General features: G+C 41.6%; 1 protein-coding gene across 1 annotated transcript; it reads right to left on the reverse strand.

Moving 5' to 3' along the window:
- Nucleotides 1–480: 480 nt before the first annotated feature.
- Nucleotides 481–24,881, reverse strand: Fbxo40 (F-box protein 40). The gene is made up of 4 exons (XM_078041172.1): nucleotides 24,692–24,881; nucleotides 19,416–19,525; nucleotides 6,308–8,320; nucleotides 481–3,699 (listed from the first exon to the last, which is right to left on the reverse strand). The coding sequence occupies exons 1-4, from the start codon at nucleotides 24,879–24,881 to the stop codon at nucleotides 3,487–3,489; spliced, it is 2,526 nt and encodes an 841-aa protein (XP_077897298.1). The 3' UTR covers nucleotides 481–3,486.
- Between the last annotated feature and the right edge of the window lie 964 nt (nucleotides 24,882–25,845).

The raw sequence follows: 25,845 nt of genomic DNA on the forward strand, positions 1-25,845 counted from the left end.
GATGGCCATTGTGGACAAAAAGTGAATTGCCAAGCAAACCATGGGATGAGGGAAATTGAGAGGTCAGGGCAAGGTGGGTTTTTCTCAGCCCCAAACTACTGGGCTCAGCCTCAGCAAAGGTCAGAGACAGAAGATTTGAGGGCACAAAGTGGGGGATTTGGTGTAGATGATCTTTGGTTGATAGGACATAGAATCTATGCTGTTACCAGCATCCAAGTTGAGTCCAGCTGTCACAGAGGGAGAAGGCATTGGGGTGGAGGAGGAGGAACTAGGATTAGTGGCTGAGATCCATAGTTGCTCCAGGACTTCATCAGAATTGGTGAGCTGCGGGGGCACCTAGAGAGCTGCACGCTTCAAGCTTGTTCTTGACTTTTCTTCAAGACACACAATCCTTAGTTTCAATAATGACTTCTCCACCAGCAAATCACAAAACTCTCTAGATATAACTCACACGATTCACACACCTTAACCTTTCAAAGGTGAGTGCAAAGCAGCCTTTATTTCCTCCTATAGAGACACTGGGATTTCCGGTATATAGCAATAGGTCACCACATGTACACAATATCATTCTTCATTTCAGTTTGCTTTGATTTCACACAGAAGGCAGACTTTTACAGCAGTTTTCCTGATCCATCTCCAAGTTCCACTTTGCTTTTTCACTCTTCCCTTCAGAAGAGGAGAAAGTTCTTTTCCAGATCGCTTTGCTGCTAAGGCAATAGAGTCCTTTCTGGCCAAGTTCTACAGACCCTGCCCTCCACATTCAAAGCTAGTCTCTACTCTGGTCTGCCTTTCTGGGCTGTGATGCTCATCACGGGCTCTGTTGAGGCTCTATTCCTGTGACACAGCCCTCTCTGCCCACCTCAAGTGCTTCTTACTCTGAAGCCATGTCTAGCTGTCTTGCCTCTTCCTTAGGCGCTCCCTGCTCCTGCTGCTCACTACAGCCTCACCTCACTAATCAATCATCTGTCTCCCCACAGGGTCTCTGATAAGGTCCCCTCCTGCTCCTCTGCTCTCTCCTCTAGGAACCAGGAGATACCAGCAGTACCCTGGTTTCCTGCAATATGAACAATTAACTTATAAATGTGTTTGATGATGTTGACCAAATCAGTACTCTTCTGAAAGGAGCAAATGGGAGAGGAAAGTGCCTCAAGGAGCGCCCCGCCCCCCACGAGGGGGCGTGTCCTGAACCCGTGCCCCGCCCACCCTCGCTGTGGAGGGAAAGCCTTCTGCCCTCTTCATGCCTCTGTGGTTGCTCCTCAACCGCAGCCCTGACTCATCGTCCTCTGTCCTTAGTTCCTCTTTCTCTCTTTTTCTAATTAGAAATCCTGGCTTTGGGAGCATTATTCCTCCACATAAGAAGGACCAGATTCCAAACACATGTGACTGACACCCAGAGAACTCTCTTCCTTTCTTCTTTCCCACACCTGACATCCAGAGTTTGCTTCTAGTTACTCATCTTCACTGAGTAAAGCCTTAGATCACACTCTAGTTATATTTTTAGAAAACAATGACATATATAAATGTAAAATATAAATCAAACAATAAGCTTTAGAAAAAGTAAGATTACGTTACCAAATAGTACCAAGTGGCACATAATAATGAAAGATGAGCATATTTCTGGTTTGGGGCTTGCTCTACCACCATCTTGACTCTTCATTTTCAGAGGTATGACCTACACCATTTCTGAACTGGGGCGACCCAGTCAAAACAAGCACCCAGATGAATGAGCCAATTTCTTTGGTTGGGTGAATTCGTTCTCTACTTCCATTTTGTTCTGTCCTCCCTTTTTCCTATTTCTCACTTGCTTGAGAACAGCTAGAACTGCTTGGAAAATGGCACTGATTAAGGTAAGAAGGACATAAACATAAGACAAATAACTTTCCTGGATATAACTGAGGAGAGCAGAAAATACATATTCTTCCATGTGGCCCGGGGACATGAAGCCATATCAAACAATTGGATCCATCTGGTTTCCGTCTTAATATCACCTGACATCTGAAACCTATTTAGTAGATACATAAGGGCAGCATTAAACCACAGCCATTGTGGATGGCTATGTGCAACAAGATTCTGTTGTACTGACAAATGAGCATATCCTAACTTACTGCTATGATATTCCTTAGGACAGTGGTTCTCAGCCTGCAGCCACTTTGCTCCCAGAGGACATTCTGCAATATCTGGAGACATTTTTGGCTGTTCACTGTGTGAGTGTTACTGTGGGGTGGTGGGGGATGGATTTAATAGAGGCCAAGGGTATTGCTAAATACCCTATAATATATAGAATAGTCCATTATGACAAAGAATTATCCAATTCAAAATGTCAATAGTTCTGGTTAGGCACAGTGGTGCACACCTGTAACCCCAGCATCTTGGGAGGCTGAGGCATGAGCATCGCAAGTCCAAGACCAGCTCCAGAAACGTAGTGAGACCCTGCCTCAAAATGAAAAGGGGCTGGGGAGGTAGCTCAGTAGTGAAGCTAGTCCAGGTTCCAAGTGGCTAGGAGTTCCAAGGTTAGGAAACTCTGCTTTAAGGATTACAAGTTTATTGGGGACTTTTCCCTCTACTTATGTGCTTGGGAATATTCATGGTTTGTTACCAAAAACAGCAGTAGCATCTGTTTTTGACAGGCTGGAGGAATGACCAGCGAGCTTGGGGCAATCCAAGGAACCACTGTGTTCATATGTCTTTCTCTCCAAGGCCCCCAGTGGACTATCCAAGTGGTGTATGGTACCTGTGGACTAGTGCCACAGGAACTGTGGGGGGTCTTGTTTGGACTTTACCCAACACGTAGTCTCCTCAGCTTCCCTGTGTGTCCTGGCATGACACTGAGGTTGGCATCATGTATGGAGGTCATTTCAGACATAGGGTGGCACTGGGCTTTGCCTATGCTCTCCTTCACCCAGACCTACAATATACGTCTCAGGAAAAAACAACCTTGACTCCTGAATCATTATTAAAAACGTTAAAAAGTAGGCTTGAGGCTTTTGTCCTTTCTTTGAAAATACAGAGTCTCCTCTGGACTCTCCCTCGTTTTTCAAGGCTTCCTTTCTATACCTTGCTAAGAATCTACACAAGAGTAACTGACTGTCCATGTACTGTCTGCCCTGCCAATATGCAAGTTTTGTAAACCAAAAAGCCCAGTGTAAAATCATGGGCTTTTGTTGGTTACGGAATTTCATTGCTCTCTCACTTCCTAAAGACTTGTATTCCTTTCCAAATAGCCTCAGTTACTTATTCTCTCCTCAGACTTATCTATTTTAGAAAAAAAGAAAAAGAAAACTAAGTCACAGTGTGGCATTATCATATAAGTCATCGCTTAGGAAATTCTTAGGTCTAGTACAATTGCTGAGGTTTTGAAAGACATCATATGTTCCAATACATGCAATGAAGCAGAATATGCAGTTACAGCAGGGGTTTCTCAAACCATTCTCAGTCCTGCTTTCAATCACTCCAAGGAAAAATTCAAGAATGATGCCATCCAAATCTCTAGATGTGTCTTCCTCGTGGTCTAGTTCTAAAGGTGGAGACTAAGCTCTCCTGGGCCTGCTCACGGGGCTGACACATGCTAGTCAAACGAATCGGGTCAGTCTTGTGCTCTATGATGTTGAAAGGACAGGCCTTCAGATGCTCAGACATGGAGGTGACTTCATTAAACTCCCAGCTCTTGATTTGGGAGAAGAGGCTGCTGAACTGCCAGATCTGTGGAGAAAGAGAAAAACTTAAAGATAAACCTGGGGCAACGCCCCCAGGCTGGCTGTGTTTGAATAGGATGAGGAAACGCCTCTCTCTACTTCCTTCCCGAGTGTTCAGTGGCATTTGACTTTTGTCAGTTTCTTCCCCAGAGTCCAATTTTAAGCTTCCCCCTTCCAATTAATAACCTTCCCAGACAGCCTTGCAGTTGTGTGGGAATGACTGACACAGATCAGCATATTGACATCCACCTACCTTCCCCTGTCCCTCCACTAGCAACCGTTAGTTCTAGAGTAGACCCAGTTTAAATCAGGACAATTAGCACCAATGGGATTCTACCCCAGCACTTTTGTTTGAGATTTCAAAAAGCAGATTCTCTTTCTCCTTCTGTACTTGAACTAGGAACTGTAGTCCTAGGAGGTGTTAGCAGTCTCCAGGGACCACCAGAGGAGAACTGTCTTAGAATGGAGCCAATATTGAGGAAACAAAGAAACAGAAAGTAAAACGAACATTTGGGGAATTTTTTGAGTTGCTAAGTCAAGCCTTACCTGAAACTATTAGGCTAAGGACTTTTGAGTTATATACGCTAATAAATTCCATTTATTGTTTATGGTACTTTTAATTGCTTTTCTACCTGCTTGAAATTAGAAGTATTCTAACTAAATTAAGGTCTTACCTCAATGGAGAGTTCTATGAGTTGAGTCAGTACTCAATAAAACACTCTCTGGTCTTTCCAGCTGGGAGGTGGTGGCAAAGCTACTAGTTTTAAAATGTGGCTATGAGGCTTGGCACCCTTGGCACCTGGTACCCTTTCAGCCTGACTACTTCACCCTCAGTGTTTTGTCTTGTTCCTGTGCAAAAATAAACTATTTCTTGGGATCTTGGAATTATTTCCCTTTTTACCCCAAAAGCCATTTTAATGTGAATATCCTTTAGCCCCAACTAAATTCTCTTTATTCTTTTCTGCAAGCAAATTAGTTTGTCCCAAATGATATCCAAGAGTGGTCAGCAATCATTGAATTAGGAACAAACTTGAAACCTACCTCTCCCCACTCCCATCTCCCCCCCCCCAAAAAAAGAAAAATATAATTTCTAGCATGCAAATTAAATTATTTGCATCTGTATTGTAGAGGAAGATAATAGGTAGTTTTAGACAACACTTTTCAAAAGAATATCTCATTCACTATTTATCCTTAGCATGTGGTTGACAGTCAGTGTTTAGCACATGGATGTAGGCATGGATACGTAAGAGAGAGTCTTATAATTATGTTTGAACAAGACTGTCTAGGTGATCAATAATGGAAATACACATTTTAAATATAGTCAACAAAAATAGATGCAAACACTTCTAATTCCCCAATGCAGCTCTTAAACACCCACCTTTTAGGAAGAACTGCAACATTAATATTATAGAATTATTGACCTAAATAGGTATTAGTCATTCTTGTTTCGTATTACCCCCATATTTACTATGAGAAAGAACGTTGCAGGCCAGGTGTAGTGGCACACATTTGTAATCCCAGCTCCTTGGGAAACTGAGGGAGGAAGAACACAAGTTCAAGGCCAGCCTGAGCAAATTAGGGGGACCCTATTTCAAAAATAAAAAATGAAAAGGTCTGGAGATGTAGCTCAGCTCAGTAGTGAAGTATCCCTCAGTTTAATCTCCGCTATCAAAAAAAAAAAAGGACATTACAGGCACTTAGATATGATGAATTAGGAGTCTCACTTCTGTAGAAGTCATAATACAGCTAAGCAAATATGACCCAATGGAGAAAAAGAAACAAAAATTTTACTGAAGGAAAGGGATGCTTTAATACAACAAAGTTTTCTGAAAAAATTAAGTATTTGAACCAGGGGAGAGATCGGTAGATTGAATTCATGAAGAATTTCAAAATGCCTTTATCAACAGCAAAAACTATTCTTAAAAGAACCATTGAGGGCTGGGGGTGTAGTTCATGGATACAGTGTTTGCTTAGTATGCCCAAGGTTCTGGGTTCAATACTCAGCACTCACTACAAAACAAACAATAACCAAGAATCAGTTGACATAGGACTGAGAAGAATGTTGCCTTACTGTAATTGAGTCCAAGCAGGAAATAGATGGCACACACAAATGGGGTCACGTTAAGAGAATTTTTAAGAGGAATGATTTTCAAATATATGGGCAAGGTACAGGAAAGCCATGAGATACTGTAGAGTATCCAACCTTAGTAACAGTATAGAGTCACTCCTCTAGGCCTGAAGGGGAAGAAGGCTGTCATAGGAACCCAGAATGAGTAACTGTGTGGGAAGAGCCACCGGAGGCAGCCACCTTAGCTGAACTTAGCCAGTTCAAAGGGGCATGAAGGGAAGGAACCAGGAGAGTGGATCCTTCAACCCTGTTCTTCCACCCTCCTTCCCTCCCATGGTATTAGCCCCACTGGAAGCTGGAGGGCAAAGGGAACCAGTTAAGCAATCTGGGGACACACCAGCGTGGAAAAGGATCTGTCTCCCTTAATAGACTGATCTCCTTGAATCAGTCTTAATTCTAACAACTGTCCCATCATCTAGTGCAATCCTTGTCACATAAAAAGCTCTTTACAAGTATTTGTTGATTGAGTGAATGCATATTAACTTGCCTCTCTGTGGACTTTCCAGGAGGTGCCTCCATGAGAGTACTTCTTCTTCTTCCATTGCAAGAGGACCATCCCTCTCTCCTGTAACAGGGTGGCACAGATATTCCTCATCAGCACAGACACCTGGGAGAGCTGGGACAGGCTGATGCTGTCCAAGAACCCAGCAATGTACTGCAAAACCTCCAGGGGCAGGCTGGTTAGAGAGTTCTGGCTTTTTCCTCCTTGATCTATGAGATGGTTGCTCTTCCTGCTCTCGTTCAGTTCTGGAGCAACCTCGGGCTTGATGGCAAAGGTCTTGAGCTTCTGACTGTAGATCACTTTGGCCTTTTGTCCTGGGGGACGGAAATAGTTCTGAACAAACGTACATCCCAGGTAGGAAAGGGGGCATCGGTGTTGGAACCAGCCATTGAGGCATGACTGAATGTCTGTGTGGACGTTCTTGAAGTGCAGGGGGAATTCATCCCTTCTGAAGAATTTGTTGCAGGTGAAAGTAAAAGCAGAGCTACTCTTGTTGTGTCTCCTGGTCACACACTCACTGTGGAGCTCTACATGAAGTCCCCCTGGGTTGGCAGCAGTCAGGAGATCAGCCAGCACTGTCCCCGAGGAAAACGGTCCTGGCTCAAAGTTGTACGTCTGTGTGGCAAAATCCATGAATAGCCCATCAATGCTCCTGGATTCAGAGATGACGTGGCCCTTGAGTTCTCTTTCCAAAGCACACTGGAGGGTGGTCTTGATGAGGTCTGATTTTGGCAGGTCCTCCACGGTGATCCCCAAGTCAGAAGTATCTACCGCCTTGTGTTCACTCGGCCTACAACTCAACATGGCATCCCCAATTCTTGCTCGCTTCCCACAGTAGCTCACAGGAACTTTGAAGGTGTAAACAGTCTTAACTTCTTGAGCCTCAAGGTTGCCATAAACAAAGTCTCTCTCCCTGGGGGTACAAGCAGGCATCTGACCAAAGTGAATGAGCATCCGCCCATTGTGCACTAGATACATATTATAGTCCTTTGCATCTACAGCTGTTTTCAATCTTTCCAGAACACCATCCTGCCAGGGGGCAAGGCCTGTCTTTTCCATTTCTGCGGAAAAGTCCCGCTGCTTCTGGTCTTGCTGTGGTTCTTCGCCGTTGGCAGCAGCCTCTCCCTCTACCACGTTATTGCCGTCGGAAATCTGTTCTGTCCCTGCACCATCCCTGCTCTTGCTCTCACAATTTGCTGATGAACTAGTTAAAGCAGAGGCTGCATGTTCTTTGCTGAACATGTTTTCCCACTTGTTGAACTTGGCCAGGTCCATCCCTTCTTTGGTCTTGGCTAGTGCCTCTCGTTCTTCTTGACTCAACTCATTCATCTCCCCGTTGGGTGCTGACAAACCATTGTGTGGTACCAAACTGGCATCTGGTCCTCCCACTGCTCCTTCCATTTCCTCCCAGTTGGCATCACCATTCCTGGTTGGCTCCTCCTCCATGGCATCTCTGGTTTCTGGGAAAAGCTCTACCATGTTCAAGGATCCGAAGAGAATCTTCTGATCCTGGAGGGCCAGGGCTGTATCCAAACACTCCTCATTGGGGGTCTCTTTCATGATGTTCTCATGAAGGATTGTTTCTGAGTCCACGTTTGGCCAGCGGTTCCATTCCATGGAGCAGCAGACCACGCTGGCCGGGCACATCTGCAGATGCTTGGCCAGCTTGTGGCGGGACATTAAAAGGGGGCAGCCATATTCAGAGTTGAGGCATGGAACCTGCTCTAAAGGACAGAGGAGCTTGTGCTCTGCCTCTTTGCACATGTGGAAGGTAGCACCGCAGAGCAGGTGGCAGCTTATCACCAGGCAGGAGACGTTGGGCTCCACAGGAACATGGCAGTGGCGGTTGATACATCCTTCACAATGCCTGTGTGGCCCAGGTGGGGGCCTGTGTACCCTGCCCTGGACACGCCAAGAGCAAGGGAAGAGAGGGAAAAAAAAATGAATGCGGTAAGAGAAGCTCAGTGCATGTCTGAGACAGTGTTGCTTCTTTCCTGTCTACTCATGAGTTTTATAGGAACCTTGTAACCTAGTGATGATTGTAGAGAAGAAAAAAATCCCTCCAAGTCTCACATGCCAGAAATAACAACTATCAACTCTTAAAATGTTTCCAGTGTTCATCCTACCTATATAGTACCTATGTTTAGAAAAGAACAAAAAAAGCTGAATGTAATGAATGATCTATGACATTGACAGTTTTTTTGTTATTGAGTTGTAGCTTATGTATGATTTATAGGGCTAATACTGTGAATACAATTTTGAATCCTGTGTTTTGAACTTCTATTATGGCATAAAACTAGATTGGTATTGATTCTTTGCAGTGTTTCTTTATAATGGCAGATAACATTCCAGAAAATTGTGTGCTGTCATTCATTCAATCATCTCCAGAGGTGTGCTGGGAGGAGAAAGGGCTGTGTCTGGTTTTGCTCACATCTGCATTCCTAGCACCTGATACCAGGCCTGGACCATTGTAGGTACTCAATAATATTTTCTGAAGGAATTATTAGTCAATTAGGGTATTGTTCACTTTTTGCTATATTATTTTTTAACTTTTAATTGACAATATTTGTATGTATTTATGGGGTATAGTAGGATAATTCAATTCACATAGATAATGAGTAATAATCAAATCAGGGCAACTAGCATTTCCATCTCCTCAGACATTTACATTCCTGTGTGTTGGGAACCTTATTTAAATATTTTCATTAAAACTGTTTGCTCACAAATTGTTTTCTACTCTCTGCTTTCCCCTTACTCCGTGTTAATTTCTTGCCAATAAATAGCATCAAATCATAAGGACAAGTCTGCCAGCTGTTTGGGCTACAGGCTAAATAAATCAAGACCCTGACTGAAAGGTGAAGCTCCAACAAACATTCTGGCACTTACCATAGCTTCTCAATTTCTTCTTGCTTCTTAACTCTAGGGGAAAATATGAAGATATGAATATTAATGATTAGTAAGAAAAATATTATGGTTATTTATATTAACAGGAGCCAAAGACACTCCACATTCTCTCTCATTTAATTCTTCTCACCATCCTGGAAGTGGTGCTTCCATTTTATGGTCAAGGAAATGGAAGGTGAAAGAAGTTAAGTAACTTAGCCAGGTCACACACTGGTAAGTGATGGAGTCAGGTTTCCAACCCAGGTCATGCTAGCCTGTGCTCGTGCACTGACCCCAGTGCCCTCTGATGCAGCACATTACCTACACCAATGGGAGACGCAACTTCTGTTTTCTTGCAATTTTTTCCATTGTCTATTGACAGTTATTCTAGGGCTCCTACTTCTCTGTCCTATACTTTCCCAATCTGTCCAAGTTGCCCCCTCACTTTGTCTCTCACTGGACCTTCATGACTAATGAGAGGTCAGCCAGATAGCCAAGTTGGTCTGGGCAATGTCGAAGTACCTGTGACATATCTGTCATGTGCCACCACCTTGGTGTCTTCCACTGTGTTGTGGTCAGAACAGGGGTCAAAACCCCAAAGGCCTCAGTTGCAGGCTAAATAGGGAATAGATTCTCTGCCTTCAGGGATTCTGGTCAATTAATTGGTCTTGGGGCTGGGGATGTGGCTCAAGTAGTAGCGCGCTCCCCTGGCATATGCTCAGCTCCACATACAAACAAAGATGTTGTGTCCACCAAATACTAAAAAATAAATATTAAAATTCTCTCTCTCTCTCCCTCTTTAAAAAAAATATTTAAAAAATTAATTGGTCCTATGTGTTGCCAGGTCTTCTGATTTTTCCAGAGAAAGTGGAGTTTTCTGAGTGCACAGTAGGAGGCAGACTACACAAGGCTCAACCCTGGTGCTACAGGTCAGCAGCTATAAGACTTTGAGAAAGTTACTTCCACCTCGTTGTTCATCAGTTTTCCTGTCTGTAAAGGGAGGATGATAATAGTACCTGCCTGTAGCACTGTAGGGAGAAGTTAATGAGTTTTAAATGTATGAAACTCAGAACAGTCCTTATCTTGTCAATTTATTGATGGTGAGTTTTCTCCCAATATTTTTTTTGAAGATTTTAAAATATATTTAAAAAGTTTAAGGGACATTTAAAAAAAAACACCCAAAAACACTCTACCTAGATTCAACAACTATTAACATTTTACCATTTTTCTCTCCCCTTCTTCTCTTTCTCTCTCTCACAAACATTTTGACTGAAAATAAGATATCATAACATTTCATTCCTGAGTACATCAGCATGCATTTCAAAGAATGAAGACATTTTCTTTGGTAATTTTTACATTATTTTGTTTAAGAAAACCAAAATTTATTTATTAATGTCATGCCACAGATTGTTTATATTACTAATTCCCTAGTAGTTCCAAAAAAATGTTTTCCATAATTTTTAATTTTTTTAAAGAGAGAGAGAGAATATTTTTAATATTTATTTTTTAGTTTTTGGTGGACACAACATCTTTATTTTTATGTGGTGCTGAGGATGGAACCCAGCGCCCCACGCATGCCAGGCGAGCATGCTACCACTTGAGCCACATCCCCAGCCCGATTTTTAATTTTTTTAATGTTTAATTTTGAACAAGGATCCTTTCAAGTCCCATTTATTGCATATGGTTAAGTCTTTTTAGCCTCTTTTGTCTGAAACTGTCCCTTCAGGTTTTCCTTTTAAGGAGTGACAGTCTTAAATCTCAAGAAAACTATAGTCTGGTTCATTGTTTATTCACTTGTTCATCCATGCATTCAATAAACATTTGATGATTACCTGCCATGTGTCGGTAAGGAGTATGAGTTACCTGGACTGCTTGTCAAAGTGACTTAGAAACTGTTTTCGTTAGAATCAGTTGTGATGTGTATAGATCTGACTCGAATAGATCTGCAATGTTCAAAACTGTCAACCAGATGTGGCTATTTAAATTTAAATAAATCAAAATAAAACACAATGAATGATTCAGTTCCTCAGTCATGCTAGCCATATTGTAAGTGCTTACTCTCCACATTGGACAACACAGAATGTGTCCATCTTTGTGGAAAGTTCTATTAGATAGTGCTGCTGTGGGTTCTGGCCACCAGATTCGGGGTGTGTACTGGAATTTACAATCTTAACATCCTGCCCATGTAATGATGACAATGATGATGATTTTCATAGCAGGTATTGAACGCAGAGATGTTTAACTGGTGACGTTCCCACCAGCCCTTTTAATTTTTTTCTTTTGAGATAGGGTCTCTCTCTAAGTTGCTTAGGTCCTCACTAAGTTGCTGAGGCTGACTTTGAATTTGTGATTCACCTGCTTCAGCCTCCCAAGTCACTGGGATTAGAGGCATGCACCATTGCACCCGACCACATATGATTCTAATGCACATTAATGAGAACCCTGTTCTTATTAATGAGAACCCCCACTAGGCCCACCAAGTGATCATGAAAAAGGGACTGTGCTGGAATGCTCTCTCCACCTAATCATCCAGAGTCAGGGCAGGTGAGAAGCCACAGGACAGATCCTCAAATAGGTTCAGGACCCAGTGGAAGACAGACCAAGGTGTGAGAATCAGAGAAGGAGCTGAACAAACACAGTGGGAAGCTTGAGGGAATTGGACTGTGCTATCGTCTGAATGTTTGTGTTGCCCCAAATTCATGTGTTGCCATCTTATCCATAAAGTGAGGGTGTTTGGAGGTGGGGTTTCCCAGAGGTTAATTATGAGGGCAGAGCCTTCATGAATGGAATTAGTGCCCTCATAAAAGAAGCCTGACAGGTTCCTTGTCTCTTCTGCCATATGAACATGGAGCAAGAAGATTATGAACCAGTGTGCAGGTCTTCACCAAACATCATGAGCATCTTTGTCTTGGACTTCCCAGTCTCCAGAACTGTGAGAGATAAATTTCTGTTGTTTATAAGCCACCCGGTCCATGGTATTTTATTATACAATCAAAATTAACTAAGATAACCTGAAATGGAATATAATATGTTCAAGAAAGGAGCACATATTCTGGATGCAAGAATCCAGCTGTTGATCATTTAACACTCTTGCCATATCCCAGCTCACTTCTAGGGGAAAAATTGTGGACTTATTTTGGAAATTATTAAATATTAGACTTAAAAATCTGGAATTATTTGATACTCCATAGGGAGCCAAAAATGGCTCCTGTTGTAATTTGAGTGTTGACTGAGAGCAGTGGAGGGATGAGTGGAGCAGGAGGATCTGCAGTTAGAAAATGCTTTTTAGAGAACGTGATGGAAGATTTTATGGGTGATATTGAAAACAGGCAGACAGGAAATATTACAAAGAAGAAATCATATATTTGTTCCATGCTAGAGATGGGGAAAGAAGAGACAAAGTTGATACCAAATTTTTGAGTGAGAAAGGGAGAATATCGGCTATAATTTTGAGAAAAATAGAGGTCTGAGAGGGAACCATCTTTGGAAGAAAGATGGATCCAGAAACCGTAATACAAGTTGCTTGAGATACTGGTAGATCATGTGGATGGGAAGATGAGGGACTGAATGCAGTGATGCAGATTTGAGAACTTATCCACTTAAAAGTGAGAGGGGAAGCACTGCCTAAGGAAGTGAGAACACCAGAATAGGTATGTGAGCCATGGTGCATGGCCATGTGTGACCACTTTGAGGCACATTAGGAAGAAGTAGAGTCAGAGGAGAGAGCTCAGCAAGTCAGAACGATGTTGTCACAGATATAAAGGCAGGGGAGGGCATGCCTCAAATGCTACTGCAAGACTAAGAACAATGACAACATTGCCACCGTTTATGGGAGGTCCCCAAAGAGCTTTTGCCAGAGTGAATGTGGCATTTCAGCTGTGGGACCTTGAGCCATTTGAAATGTGGCATTTGCTCAGAGGGAGGGGAAAGCTGTTAAGCACGTAGTGCAAGACGGACCCGGCAGACCTGTGACCTGGCTGAGAGAATGTGACCATCAGCTTTCTGCAGAAAAGCAACTTGTGAATGAAAGAAGGAGTCTGGAAAATTCAGGGGCTCCTTTTGGCTTTCAGGTGGGAAAGAAGAGGCAGATGACAAGTGGAATAGGACTATGTGAAAAAAAGATCCCAGGGTCAGCAATATCCGGCTTCCTATCTGCCAGCTTGCTGTGTAATGAAGTGGAGCTCAGTTCCTGGGAAGAGAAAAGAAGGGCTTGGCTAGTTCAGTGGGCTACCTATGCAAACTGGGCCCTGGCAGCAGGGATATGTCTGGCTGGAGGGACACAATCCCTTCTTGGCCTTCAGTGTTATGGAGTATGGTTCCTGGGAATAGTGTTATTAAAGTGGGAACATTTGTGGGATAGGTTTAATGCTCTCCATCCCTGTGAAGTTATTTGGAAATATTCCTTTAAGAGAAAACAATGCACGCTGGCATAGAAAAGGCGACCCTCCCCCACTGCTTTTAATGCTGCTATTTAAAGATCCTCTTTCAGGCTCCAGAGCTACATCCAGATGAGTGACTTTGAGAGAAGACATGTGCTGAGCAGAAAGAATGGTGGGTGGAGGCTATTCTGGAGAAGTTTGGTAGTTGAAAGAAGGAGAGAGACAAATAGAGGCAAATGAACCTTTCATTGTGTATCTGGGAAAATTATTCCCACTGAGATAAGGACCCATCTGGAGTACCTGACAGTCTAATTATTGCTGGTTTGCCTGGGACTCCCCAGGTTCAGCATTTAAAAGTCTCACATTCCAGGATTTGGACAGTTGATTGCTCACCTTAAGTTGGAGCAGATCAGTGTTGCCTCAAGTTAATCAAATTAGATATCTCATTGGTTGCCTTGTGACATAGATGACCTGTTCTCCTAATCTTGATTCATTGTGCATAGAGACTGGATCCTTCTCCTCTATGGGGTCTGTCTGACTTTTCTACAGTGAAATATTTGTGTCTGTGTTTTGGGTGTTGTGGAGGAAGAGAAATAAAATTTGGTGCTTATATCATGTGCTTATATCATCTCATTCAGTCCTTACAACAACCAGGTGAGGTGGGTATTACCATTTTCAGTTTACACACAAGGATACTGATGCAAAAAGAAGCCTAAGTTTGTTGGACTTCAAACCCAGTGCTCTTTGCTATATCACACAATGTTCAGAGACCCACGGAGACATATGTGGTCCATTTCACCAGTCTGGGGAGGATGCAAGTCCATGGCTAGAGTTGGGACACAGCATGGTGGCCACATATATGATCTATTCCTATTGTAAAGGAGCCAGGTGTTCTTCATTGGAACCATCTCCATCTCTGTAGAGAAGTTTTCATTTTGTTTTGGTATGTCTCTAAACCTTATCCCATATTATGTCCCCTGTGAGTAGAGGAAACGAGAGGAGGATCTAGGTCTGATTGATGGCTTTACATTTCATGGAACACAGACGTGAAAGGGAAGGGATTAGTGTTAAAAATATTTACTAAAATATGGATTCTGAAATTTAAAATGAAGTACATACTAAATCAATCACACAGATGATATAAACTTTTTACTGTGAAAAAGTTGACAAAAATCTATGCCTGAGCCCTTCAAATTCTATGCTCTTATATTCACCTTTGAATTATCTCTTTTTTAATATTTATTTTTTAGTTTTTGGTGGACACAACATCTTTGTTTGTATGTGGTGCTGAGGATCAAATCTGGGCCACATGCATGCCAGGTGAGCGCGCTACCACTTGAGCCACATCCCCAGCCCCTTGAATTCTCATTTCCAGACTGAAAAGGTAATGCATCCCATCCTCTTACGAATGAACTTCAGTCAAGCACATGATCAATATACTTTCCCCCTCCTAAAATGAATTTTAAAGTTCCCCTGTCTAGAGGGGACAGTGGTCAAAATAACACAATTTAGATTTAAATTAGTTCAAAGACCTTAGATTTCACTGTGTATTGGATATAGCTGAAGTGGAGTTGTGGGAGGACCAGATATGTGAGTTTAAGGAATGGATATTTCACTAAAGAAATAGGGGAGCATTTAGAACCTGGCAACAGTTTGATGTGATGATAATCATAGTGCTATGTGGACCACTCAGAATGTAGCAAAATGATTAGCAAAGGCAGTGTGGTCCCCAGGCAAATAGCGTCAGTATCACCTGGAAGCTGGTTGGAAGTACAGATTTGAGGCCCTACCCTAGATCTACTGAATCCATCTGATTCTATGGAAGCTCCAGTTTGAGAACCACTGAGCTATAACAGCTTGGTATTGTGCTTCCAGGTAGAAAGGAACTACTTGCCAGTTAATGGGGAAGGTCGGTGGGTAATCCTATCATTCCATATCTTCCACCACCACTGCACAAGCCTAAGCACCATGATCTCTCATTCAGTCCAGTATAATGAAGGTTATGATCAGTTACAGTCCCCTAATTTGAACCTCATAATCCATATTTGCCAGCAGAAAGTGTGATTTAACAATTTATAAAATTAGGTCATTACTTTCCTGCTTAAAATTTCCATCCAATTCCATCACAAGAAATAAAGTGTGGAAGTCCTTGTCATGGTTCACAAGGCCATGTAAGAGCTGCCTCCTGCCCTTTGACCTCATCTCTTGCCCTTGTGCACTTGGCTCCACCTTTGAATTACTCCAGCATGAGATCCACATACTTTCTCTTTCTACAGAGAGAATTCTCCCCTCGTTTCTCATTTGCATTATAAGCTTCTGCTCCCTATTTCGAGATCACCTTGCATGTTACTTCCACAAAGAGGCTTATGTGACACCTCCAATGTAAAGTACATCAATCCATACTCTCATGAAGTAGCTAAGTACTTTTTGACAAGTTATTTAATCTCCCCAAAGCTAATTTAGTCATCCATAAAATAGGGCTGATAATAACCCATCGGATTGGATGAGCATCAAAGGTAAACAAAGCAACTCAATTTTTAGGCCATTCTCCTGGTCACCTCCCTCTTCAGGCCTTTATTTCTTCACATTGTATCGCTCTTGAGGCCCTTGGCTGGCCTTTTGATTTTCAGTTGCCCCTTACTCCAATGTATCCTACGTAACAATGCCAACTTAATAATCTTCAAACTCCATTTAAAAAATAAATAAATTTAAATAGCCTTACCTCGGTCTTTTAAGAATGTAAATCCCCATAATCCTCAGGGCTCCTTTAATCACCCCCAAAGCATTCCTTAAGCTCTCATGATTTCAGATAGTATGCTCAGGCCTGGGATACTGCCCCCTCCCCCCCGGGGGTGGGGGCTATTGTCATCAGAAGGCCTGGAACTTTTTAGATGTCACAAAGACAAGCTGAAGGCATTTTTCTTTCCTAGGCCCAAGTTTGTATAAGTTTAAATGTTTACCTACATTCTCCTGCTCATTAAGGAAAATGGAAGGTGCCAGTCAGACTGGGCTTCTCTCTTGTAATTAGCTGCTACAGCAGCAGAGACTGGTGGAGGTTGTTGGAAGCTGGGAGCAGGGAGAGGTTCATATGGCCTGCAAGACTGGCAGGCGCAGCAAGGCAGTGGAAGGTGCTCTGACTGGACTGTCAATAGAGGGCTCAATCACCTCTCAAGTAACACGCTGCATGATCTCTGAGGGGCCAGAGAGTGGGTGCTGCTGCTACTGCACCCAGCACTCAATTGGTATTTACAGAATAGGATGGAGTTGAATTAAACAGAACCTAAAAGAAAGTAGCATTTTGAAAGAGCTGTGAGAGCAACTGGAAACAAATTTAGGAAGAAATTGTGGTGATGCTAATTGGGGGGTGCTTTTTAAAAAGGGTGGAACTAACTAGCTTAGGTGGAAGAAGCTTCAGTGGATTGGAGTTAAAGACACATTGAGCACCACCAGGATTATTTCCAGGGTATTACCGGGACCTTGTTCTCTGAACCACTTCAGCCATACCATCAGAAGTGTGGACCAGGCAGATAACAAGAAATCCTCTACTCCAGAGCTTCTCCCACTAGGAGAATCACTGGGACCATCTTTTTAAAGTGCAGGTTTTGATTCAGTGGGACTAGGGTGAAGCCTGAGCCTCTCTCCTGTAATCAGCTCGAGACAATGCTGATGGTGCAAGGAAATCACTTTGAAAGGAGAGGATCTAGGTTCACCTTATTTTTTAGAAGAGAATGGAAGACTCAGAGAAGGAAAGTACCTTGGTCTCAGAGTCTAATCACATGCTTCTTTTCTACTGCACTGGGATGTTGTTATTGAGTCTGGAGAAACCACAGCACCACCCAGAGCTACCTGCCGGGTGGTGGTCAAAGGCAGCCTACATGGTACTGAGGGCTGAGTTGGACAGAGCCTGGAAGAATAAGGCAAAGGTGGTGACCAAGCGTCACTCATTGAAGGTCATGATAGCAGGTATAGGAGATGTATTTTAAACACTGACTCAAGCAAAAGAGAATGGGATTAACAGATAATAGTTTTAACATTCTTTACTATAATTTTAAAGTTAGCAGCAAACAGAGTTGATGTCAGGGAGATATTTTTAGGTAAAGGGCCCTCTCAGCACCCCTCACATGATGTCAGTGACTAACTATTCTGCCTCCTCATGTGGCTAGCCCTAGTAATAATGATTTATTTCTGAGCTTCAACTTCAGTGAAAGTGACAAGGTTAAAAGGTAAAGGTCAAAGATATGAACTTTAACTCTTAACCTATTAACTAGCCAAGGAATTACTCTAATTATATATTATTAACCTATTTCCCTCCTATGGAGATATTTAATTTTAGGGAAAGAAATGTTTAAAGTTAACCATTGAAGTAATCCTTTTGCATCTTGAGATTTTTTTTTTTTTTATACAACCAGTTGACTGAGAATGATTCCCATACCTGGTTCCATAACCTCAGGCTTCTACTAACTTCACCACACCCTAAAAACCTAACCACTCTCCCCAGATCTCTACAACTTCACAATCTACAGTTCTCCACCTACTCTAGACATCTCTCTGCTTTTAATCTGCTTCGTTGTTTAATTGGCTATTATCTAGGGGTGGCTCTGAATGAAGGCTTTCTATTACTGCTAAATCAGCGTAATCTAGTCTCACTGGGATGGCACCCCAGCATACATTTTGTAGATTTAGTGCCATGGAAACCCTGGCAAAATTAAATGAAGTTAAGCAATTATACACGGTGAATTTCACTGTGCCCAGAAAACAGGCATAATTATAACACAGACACTTAGTGCAGAGTCATGAGTATATCTGGAGGTTATAGAGACAGGCAAGAAGGAACCAGAAACTAGGGTATCTGAGTGGTTGCTTTAGGTCTCTTTTGAGTTGGCATTGCTGGCTTTCACCTGAACACTTCCAAGTTTAGTATACAGAATCCCTTTTGCTGCATAAGCTACTTCCCAGGATGTCCTTAGCTGAACTTTGAACCAGAGAAATACAAGAAAATAAACAGTGCTCCGTTACCCTTGGGGTGTGTGTGTGTGTGTGTGTGTGTGTGTGTATGTGTGTGTGTGCGCGCGCGCGCGCGCATACAACACTATATATTTATTCCAGAAGCCACGAATAATCTATCTGTATTTTATAGCTTATAGTACTGCCTGTATCTTCAATCATTTTGCTGTTGTTCCTCTGGATGGCAAGTCTCAAGTTTGTAACAATTTTTGGTTTGGATGTATAAGCCTATATAAAGCTTTAACTTGTACACTACTTTCACTTATATTCCGTGGATGCATTTTGGATTTAAGAGACCTGGGGAGGAGAGAGTCTCATTTAGGGAATATTGTTAAGAGAAAAACAAGTCTTACTGCAGACAGAGTTTAAATAGTGCGTGCAGTAAGTATAGCTGTTGCATTAACTGGTAGTGTGATACAGTAGATGGAATTTAAGCTGCATGAGAATGACTTGCAATGAACACAGACAATGCAGATTGGAGAAAAGATCATAGCGTTTGGACTTTAGAAAATAGGAATTCTGGGTCTGCACTTTCCCCCTGTGTACTTATCACCTGCTCCCCCTGTCACATAACTTTTCTGGTTAATTGTAGAAGAAAGAACCTAAACCATCAGCAGTTTAGATTCTAAGCTGCTCTAAGATTTTAAATTTGACACTGCAGCTTACACATGGCTGCGTCTCATTCTTGGGGGCTAACCCCCTCCCACAATGAATCTGATCAACAATCCACGTCCTCAGGCACAAAGGTGATGCACAGCAAGCCTCCATCTGCATGTTCATCATCTGAATGTCCCCATGGAACACCTGCCCCTGATTGAAGAGCTTACCTTAACAGTGCAGGCTGAGTCAGCATCTACTGCTCCTGTGTGCCTCAATGGTGAGCAAGCAGATCTCCGGGAGGTACCTGGGTGTATCCGCAGCAGCAGAGGACAGAGTTCTGTTGGGAAGGCAGGGAAGGGGAGAAAACTTAAACAGAAATAGTTCAAGTGTTTTGAAGTTAAAAATAAAACTATATCACAAGGGGCAATGTGACCAGGCTCAGCTTACGACTTTTTCCTTCCCCCTCTGTATCATCACTTGGTCTCTACTGGAATGACATTAGCAGGAGAAAACCTAATGGGAAATGGGTTCTATTTCAATGGGCTTTCTTTCCCTCGAGGAAAGAGAAAAACCCTTTGCAGGATTATTTCAAAGCCAGAGCAGCCTCGGAGTCCTGTGTGTGCAGTGGACAGGTCCAGCTGTGCCCCAGGAGACTGGTGGAGCATTCAGCACCGACTGCTGCTCTAATTATAACCACGCTTCTCACCTAAGCCCAGTGGCTGGCTGAAACATTGACTTGTGCAAGTGACATGCTGTCCTGTTGCTGTTTCTCCGATTTCTTGTCATGACTAGTCAGCAGCTGTTCTCTGCTGGCTCTTGCCTTTCCCAGGTGGCTGGAGAAGGCAGTTTGCAATTCAGAAATCAGGGGTAGAATAAGTTCAAAGTACAGAACTAGAGGTGGAAGGAGGCTTAGATGCCATTTGCTCCAACTCTGTTTTGCAGATGAGGAGACAGAGGTTCAGAGAAGGTAAATTACTTGTCCAAGGTCCGTCCCATGGCTTACTAGTGTAGGAGGCAGAGGAAGGACCTACTTCTTTCTTCTAACTCCCAGTCTTGTGTAATTGATCTTTTTCAAATAAACACATTTAGCCATATTCTGAGGAAAGCATTTTTGCTAATTTCTAGATATGTGGCTTTGACTAGATTACTTAACCACTCTCTATCTCACTTTTTCCAGTTGTGAAATGAGCATAATGATACTTGGTGGGACCATGTGTAATAATGCATTGAGACATGTAAATCACATGAATAATGTCTCCTACATACAGAGGGCTCAACAATGCTAGCTGTAACTTGAAAGTATTTTAACTAAAAACAGTCTTGTTAAATTCTACTGAAATTACAGTCAATGCATTCTCCTCTCCATTGGATTCTTCCATGCAGGTATGTCCACATGGATAAGCTTACCTGGCATGAGAAACCAGCAGATGAACATTGTAAAAATTTCTAAGATGGATTTTGTATTCTGAAACTTTGATGAATGTGTTTATAAGTTCTATACTATTCTTGTGGATTCCTAATGAAGTTCTATGTATAAGATAATGCCATCTGTGAACAGAGGTATTTTTATTTTCTTTACTTTCTGGAGGATTTTTGTCTTCCCTAGAATGGCTAACACAATGTTGAACAAGAGAGGTGAAAGGGGCCATCCCTGATTTGTCCCTGACCTTTGGGGGAAAGCATTCAGTCTTTCACTGCTCAGTATGATGTTACTTGTGGATTTCTAAAGATGGCCTTTATCAGGTTGAAGGAGAAGAGTTTGATTGTCCTAGTTTGTTGAGTGTCTATCATGAAAGGGTATGGAATTTTGTCAGGTACTTTTCCGGTACCTCTTGAGATGATAATGTGTTATTTTTTTTTTTAAGAGAGAGAGAGAGAGAGAGAGAGAGAGAGAGAGAGAGAGAGAGAGAGAGAGAGAGAGAGAGAACTTTAACATTTATTTTTCAGTTATTGGCAGACACAACATCTTTGTACATGGTGCTGAGGATCGAACCCGGGCCGCACGCATGCCAGGCCAGCTGGCTACCGCTCGAGCTACATCCCCAGCCCGATCATGTGTTCTTTTGTGTTTTATTCTATTAATATTGTATAGATCAACTTTTGCATGTTGAACCAAACTTTCATTTGGTTCAACACTTGGTGGTAGTATATAATCTTTTCTATATGCTGCTGGATTTAGTTTGTTAGTATTTTATTGAGGATTTTGGGGGAGGGGGGTGGCATGGATACTGGAGATTGAACTCGTGGGCGCTTGACCACTGAGCTACAACCTTAGCCCTATTTTGTGTTTTATTTAGAGACAGGGTCTCACTGCGTTGCCTTGTGCCTTGTTTTTGCTGAGGCTGGTTTTGAACTTGTGATCCTTCAGTCTCCTGAGTTGCTGGGATTGCAGGAGTGTGCCACCGCTCCCGCTTTATTGAAGATTTTTGCATCTATATTCAGAAGAAATATCAGTCTGACATTTTCTTGTGGTGTCTGTTCAGTTTTTGTGTTGCGTTGTTACTGATCTCATAAGATGAGTTAGGAAGTATTCTCTCATTTTCTGTTTTTTTAAAGAGTTGGTAAGGAGTTATTGTTAATTCTTCTTTAAACATTTGGTGGGATTTAGCAGTGAAGACATTGGGTCTGGGCTTCTCTTTGTGGGAAGTTTTTTTTTATTATTAACTCAATTTCTCTGCTTGTTAAGGCCTTAGTGTTTCTATTTCTTGTTGAATTAGATTTGATAATTTGTCTTCTAAAGAATTTGTTCTTTTCATCTACACTAATTATCTGTTAGCATATTGTTGTTCATAATATTCCATTATATTGACTTTTTATTTCTGTAATATGCATATAAAATCCCCTTTTTCATTTTTGATTCTAATAATTTATATCATCATCTTCCTCTCTCCCTCCCCCTTCTCTTCCGTCTCCTTTTTCTACTCTTCCTTCTCTTTTGGTCAGACTAGCTAGAGGTTTGTCATTTTGTTCATCTTGTCAAAGAATTAGCTTTTGGGTTCATTTTTTTTTTCTCTATTGCTTTTTCTATTCTGTTTCATTTATTTCTGCTTTGGGGATTTTTTTCTTCCTACTTTCTTTGGACTTGGTTTAGTCTTCTTTTCTATTTTTTAAAGGTGGAAATGATTTGAAAGCCAAACCATGAGGATGGTGAAAGGATCAGTGGTTGCCAGAAGTTTGGGGAGGGAGGAATAATAAGTGGAGGAAAGGATTTTTTGGCAGTGAAACTATTCTATATGATACTATAAATTATCCTCTATGATACTACATGTTACTATGCATTTGTCAAACCCATGGAATATGCAACTCCAACAGTGAAACCTAATGTAAACTATGGATTGTGAGTGATAATGATGTGTCAATGTATATTCATCGTGATAAATAGGTCACTCTGATGGGAGAGCTTGATAGTCCAGGAGGCTGTGTGAATAAGGGTAGAAAGTATGTAGGAACTCTCTGTACTTTCTGCTCAGTTTTGCTGTGAACCTAAAACTGCTCTAAAGCATAAAGTATATTAAGAAAAATCAAAAGTGAAAAACCAAAACAAAACAAAACAAAAATCTTCTCATAGCCTAAGGACCAATGACCCTGTCCCAGGCCTGAACACATGCTATAGCCCATATTTCTGCTATTTCTCCCAATACATGCTGGCCCAGATTAGTCTTATATGTGTGCTACTCGACTATTCAAATTATTGTTTCTTCTTTGATTTTAATTTCTAAGTAGAGAAGTGAGTTTCTCTTAATTTTATTATCTTGTTGATTTTAATTTCTAAATAGAGAGGTGGAGTTCTCTTAATTTTATTATCTTGTGATCAAAGGGTGCTGTCTTCATGTTATTGATTCATTTGAGTTTGTTAAGATTTATTTTGTGATCTAGTTTGTGCTTGAAACGAATGTGTATGTAGAAATCTACATATAAACTCTGCACACTTCCATTAGATTAAACTTATTGTTTGGTTAAATTTTTTTCATCCTAACTAAATTTTTATCTATTCACCTATCAGTTATTGAGAGTGTTTTATGATAATTTTATATTATGGTTAAGTATTTATCAAGTTTCTCCAAGAAACTTTTGGTTTAACTTTTGCTTCATATATTTTAGTTAGACGTTATTAACTATCTGCAAGTTCATAATTATATTTTTCAAACTAAATGTTCCCTTTGTTAATGTATATTTTACTTTATTTCTAATAAAGTGTTTTCCCTTAAAGTTTAATCTGACAGGTATTAATATAATTAGATCAGCTCCGTTTTTGTCTAAAGGTAATTTGCAGCTATAAGTTTCCTTCTAAGTGGTGATTTACTTTACCCCATGAATTTTGGCATGTTGTGCTTTTGTTCTCATTTATTTCAAAGCATTTTTCAATTTTCCTTGTGTTTTTTTCTTAATTCACTGGTTATTTAGGAGTGTGTTCTTTAATATTTACATATTTATGAGTCTCCCAATTTTCTTCTGCCATTGATTTCTCATTTTATTCCTTATGTTTGGAGAATATCCTTTGAATATTTCAATCCTCTTAAATTTATTATTTTATGACTTCCAATGCCCTTTGTTCAAAACATTTTCTATTTCTTTTTTCAATTTTGAAGTTTTCTCCAAAGATCTTAATTTTCTTAGTTCCTAGATGTATCATTTATTGAAAGGTTCTTATTTTACTATATATCTCCTTATTACTAATGTTGAGAAATGCTACTGATTATTTGGGTTGATCATATAGATGGAAAATGTGCTGAAATATTACTCTAAAAGCTTAACTCTGATTTTTTCAGTTTTCCTGGATTATCATCCCTTCTTCAAAAGAAGAATGATAGTTTTCATACTTTTTACTATGTCTGGACTCTTATTCTATGTTAAGACTAATGCCGGACATTGTGATGCACACCTATAATCCCAGCAACTGGGAGACTGAGGCAGGAAGCCAGCTCCAACAATTTAGCAACTGGTGAGATCCTGTCTCAAAATAAAAAATAAAAAGTCTGACCATGTGGCTCAATGGTATGTCATCCTTAGGTTCAATCCCCAGAACCAAACACACACACACACAACAATCTAACTAATGGCAATGGTGATTTTTCTCTCACATTTTAACTGAAAATTCCCTCTAGAAAGCCCCCAAACTAAATATTAGAAATAAAATGTGTCTATAATTCTCTTTTATTCAAAGTAAATGACACCTAATGCCACTGTTCCTCTCTTTAAAAGTTTAAGATTGTTTCAGGAAGAGGGAATTTTGGAGTCTCATTGTCCTTCTAGAAGGCAACTAGGAGGCCTCTACCCAGGAAGAGCTTTGGGGCCCAATTTGAGTAGTGCTGAGCTACACTTGGGAAAAACAACAACAACAACAACAACAACCCTCTAGTTTTTACAATATTTTCACTGAAATCAAGAAAGAAGATAGTCACATGTAAAAGGCAAGAAGATGTCTTTTCTAAATGGTCTGCTATTTGTTAGTACTTTGGTCAGAGAAATGCAAAGTTCCAGCCCACTGGAGAGGTTCTGGAACCCTGGGCTGTCTCATAGACTGCAGGCTGCGAAGACTTGGCTTGTCCTACTCGACCAGGTTTGCCTGGGAGATAGAACAACAGCTGGGCCAGCAAATGTCCTGAAAGAGCAACCCTGTCCTTGTAACTGGAACCGCGTAGGTGAAAGATATTGATCCAGGCTGTGGATGGAAGAGCTGGATATCTCACCATTGTCAGGAAAACTACAGTTCTAGGATTTGGGCTGTCACAGGCATCAGAATTCAAGGCAGGAACTGAGTCCACCAGCCACTCCAACTAAGGGTCTTACATTTGAGACTCTCTTGTGGGACTCCATGAAGATAGTGCCCTGACCAACTGGAAGGGCTTATAGGCTGAGGTAGAAGGGGGTTCTAGAATCCTGGAGCCACAGGAGAGAAAGAGTAAGGATTGACAAAGTACTGGGGGAGGTGGGCACATTCTTCTCAGCTGCAAGGATCTGGTTTGGTGGTTAGTGGTTACTGTTATTGCTGCTGCTTCTTCCCCGATTTGAACCTCCTGTTTCTGAACCAAAACTGGAGTGTGGGGAGGGGGACATAGTGGTGTCTTAATGAAGGTGTGTGAGGCTTCTCCTCGGGGGGGAAAACAGCTGCATTGTAACCCTCATGTCCTCTCCAACTCACCACGACACCAGGTTCTGAGACAGCAGAGGTGGGCATGAGGGAGGATGGTGAGGGTCAGGACAGGGACCTCAGAGAAAGAGGAGGGAAAGAAAGAGAGTGTGTCTCAGAGATTATGCTGGGGGTTCAGTGGAAGGGTCCTAAACTCTAGAGAAGAGCTCAGAGATGAAGGGAGAAGTGAGGAATTTGAACAGGGACTTTTAAGGCTTATTTTAGAAAGTCTCGGCAGACATGTTATGGGCCTTGGCGGAATCAGAGGGTGGAGGGAGTCACTTGTCCATTAGTAGTGCTGTGAATCAACAGACTACAGGTGTTGTGAAGAAGACTGAACCCAAGGAGTCAGTCTGGATGGTAGCCTTCTTTGAGTTCTGTAGTGCAAGGGTTACGAGTAAAACTGTGGCCTGGGTGTGGGGTGCCGCAGTCTGGCTGGGCACAATTCAGGAGCCACTTGTCAAAAGAAACTAACTTTATTTTTAGAACTACAAACGCCAAGCAAAACAGCTCCTCAGGAAAAAACC

The sequence above is a fragment of the Ictidomys tridecemlineatus genome, chromosome 3 (genome assembly GCF_052094955.1).
Source record: "Ictidomys tridecemlineatus isolate mIctTri1 chromosome 3, mIctTri1.hap1, whole genome shotgun sequence".
NCBI lineage: Eukaryota > Metazoa > Chordata > Mammalia > Rodentia > Sciuridae > Ictidomys > Ictidomys tridecemlineatus.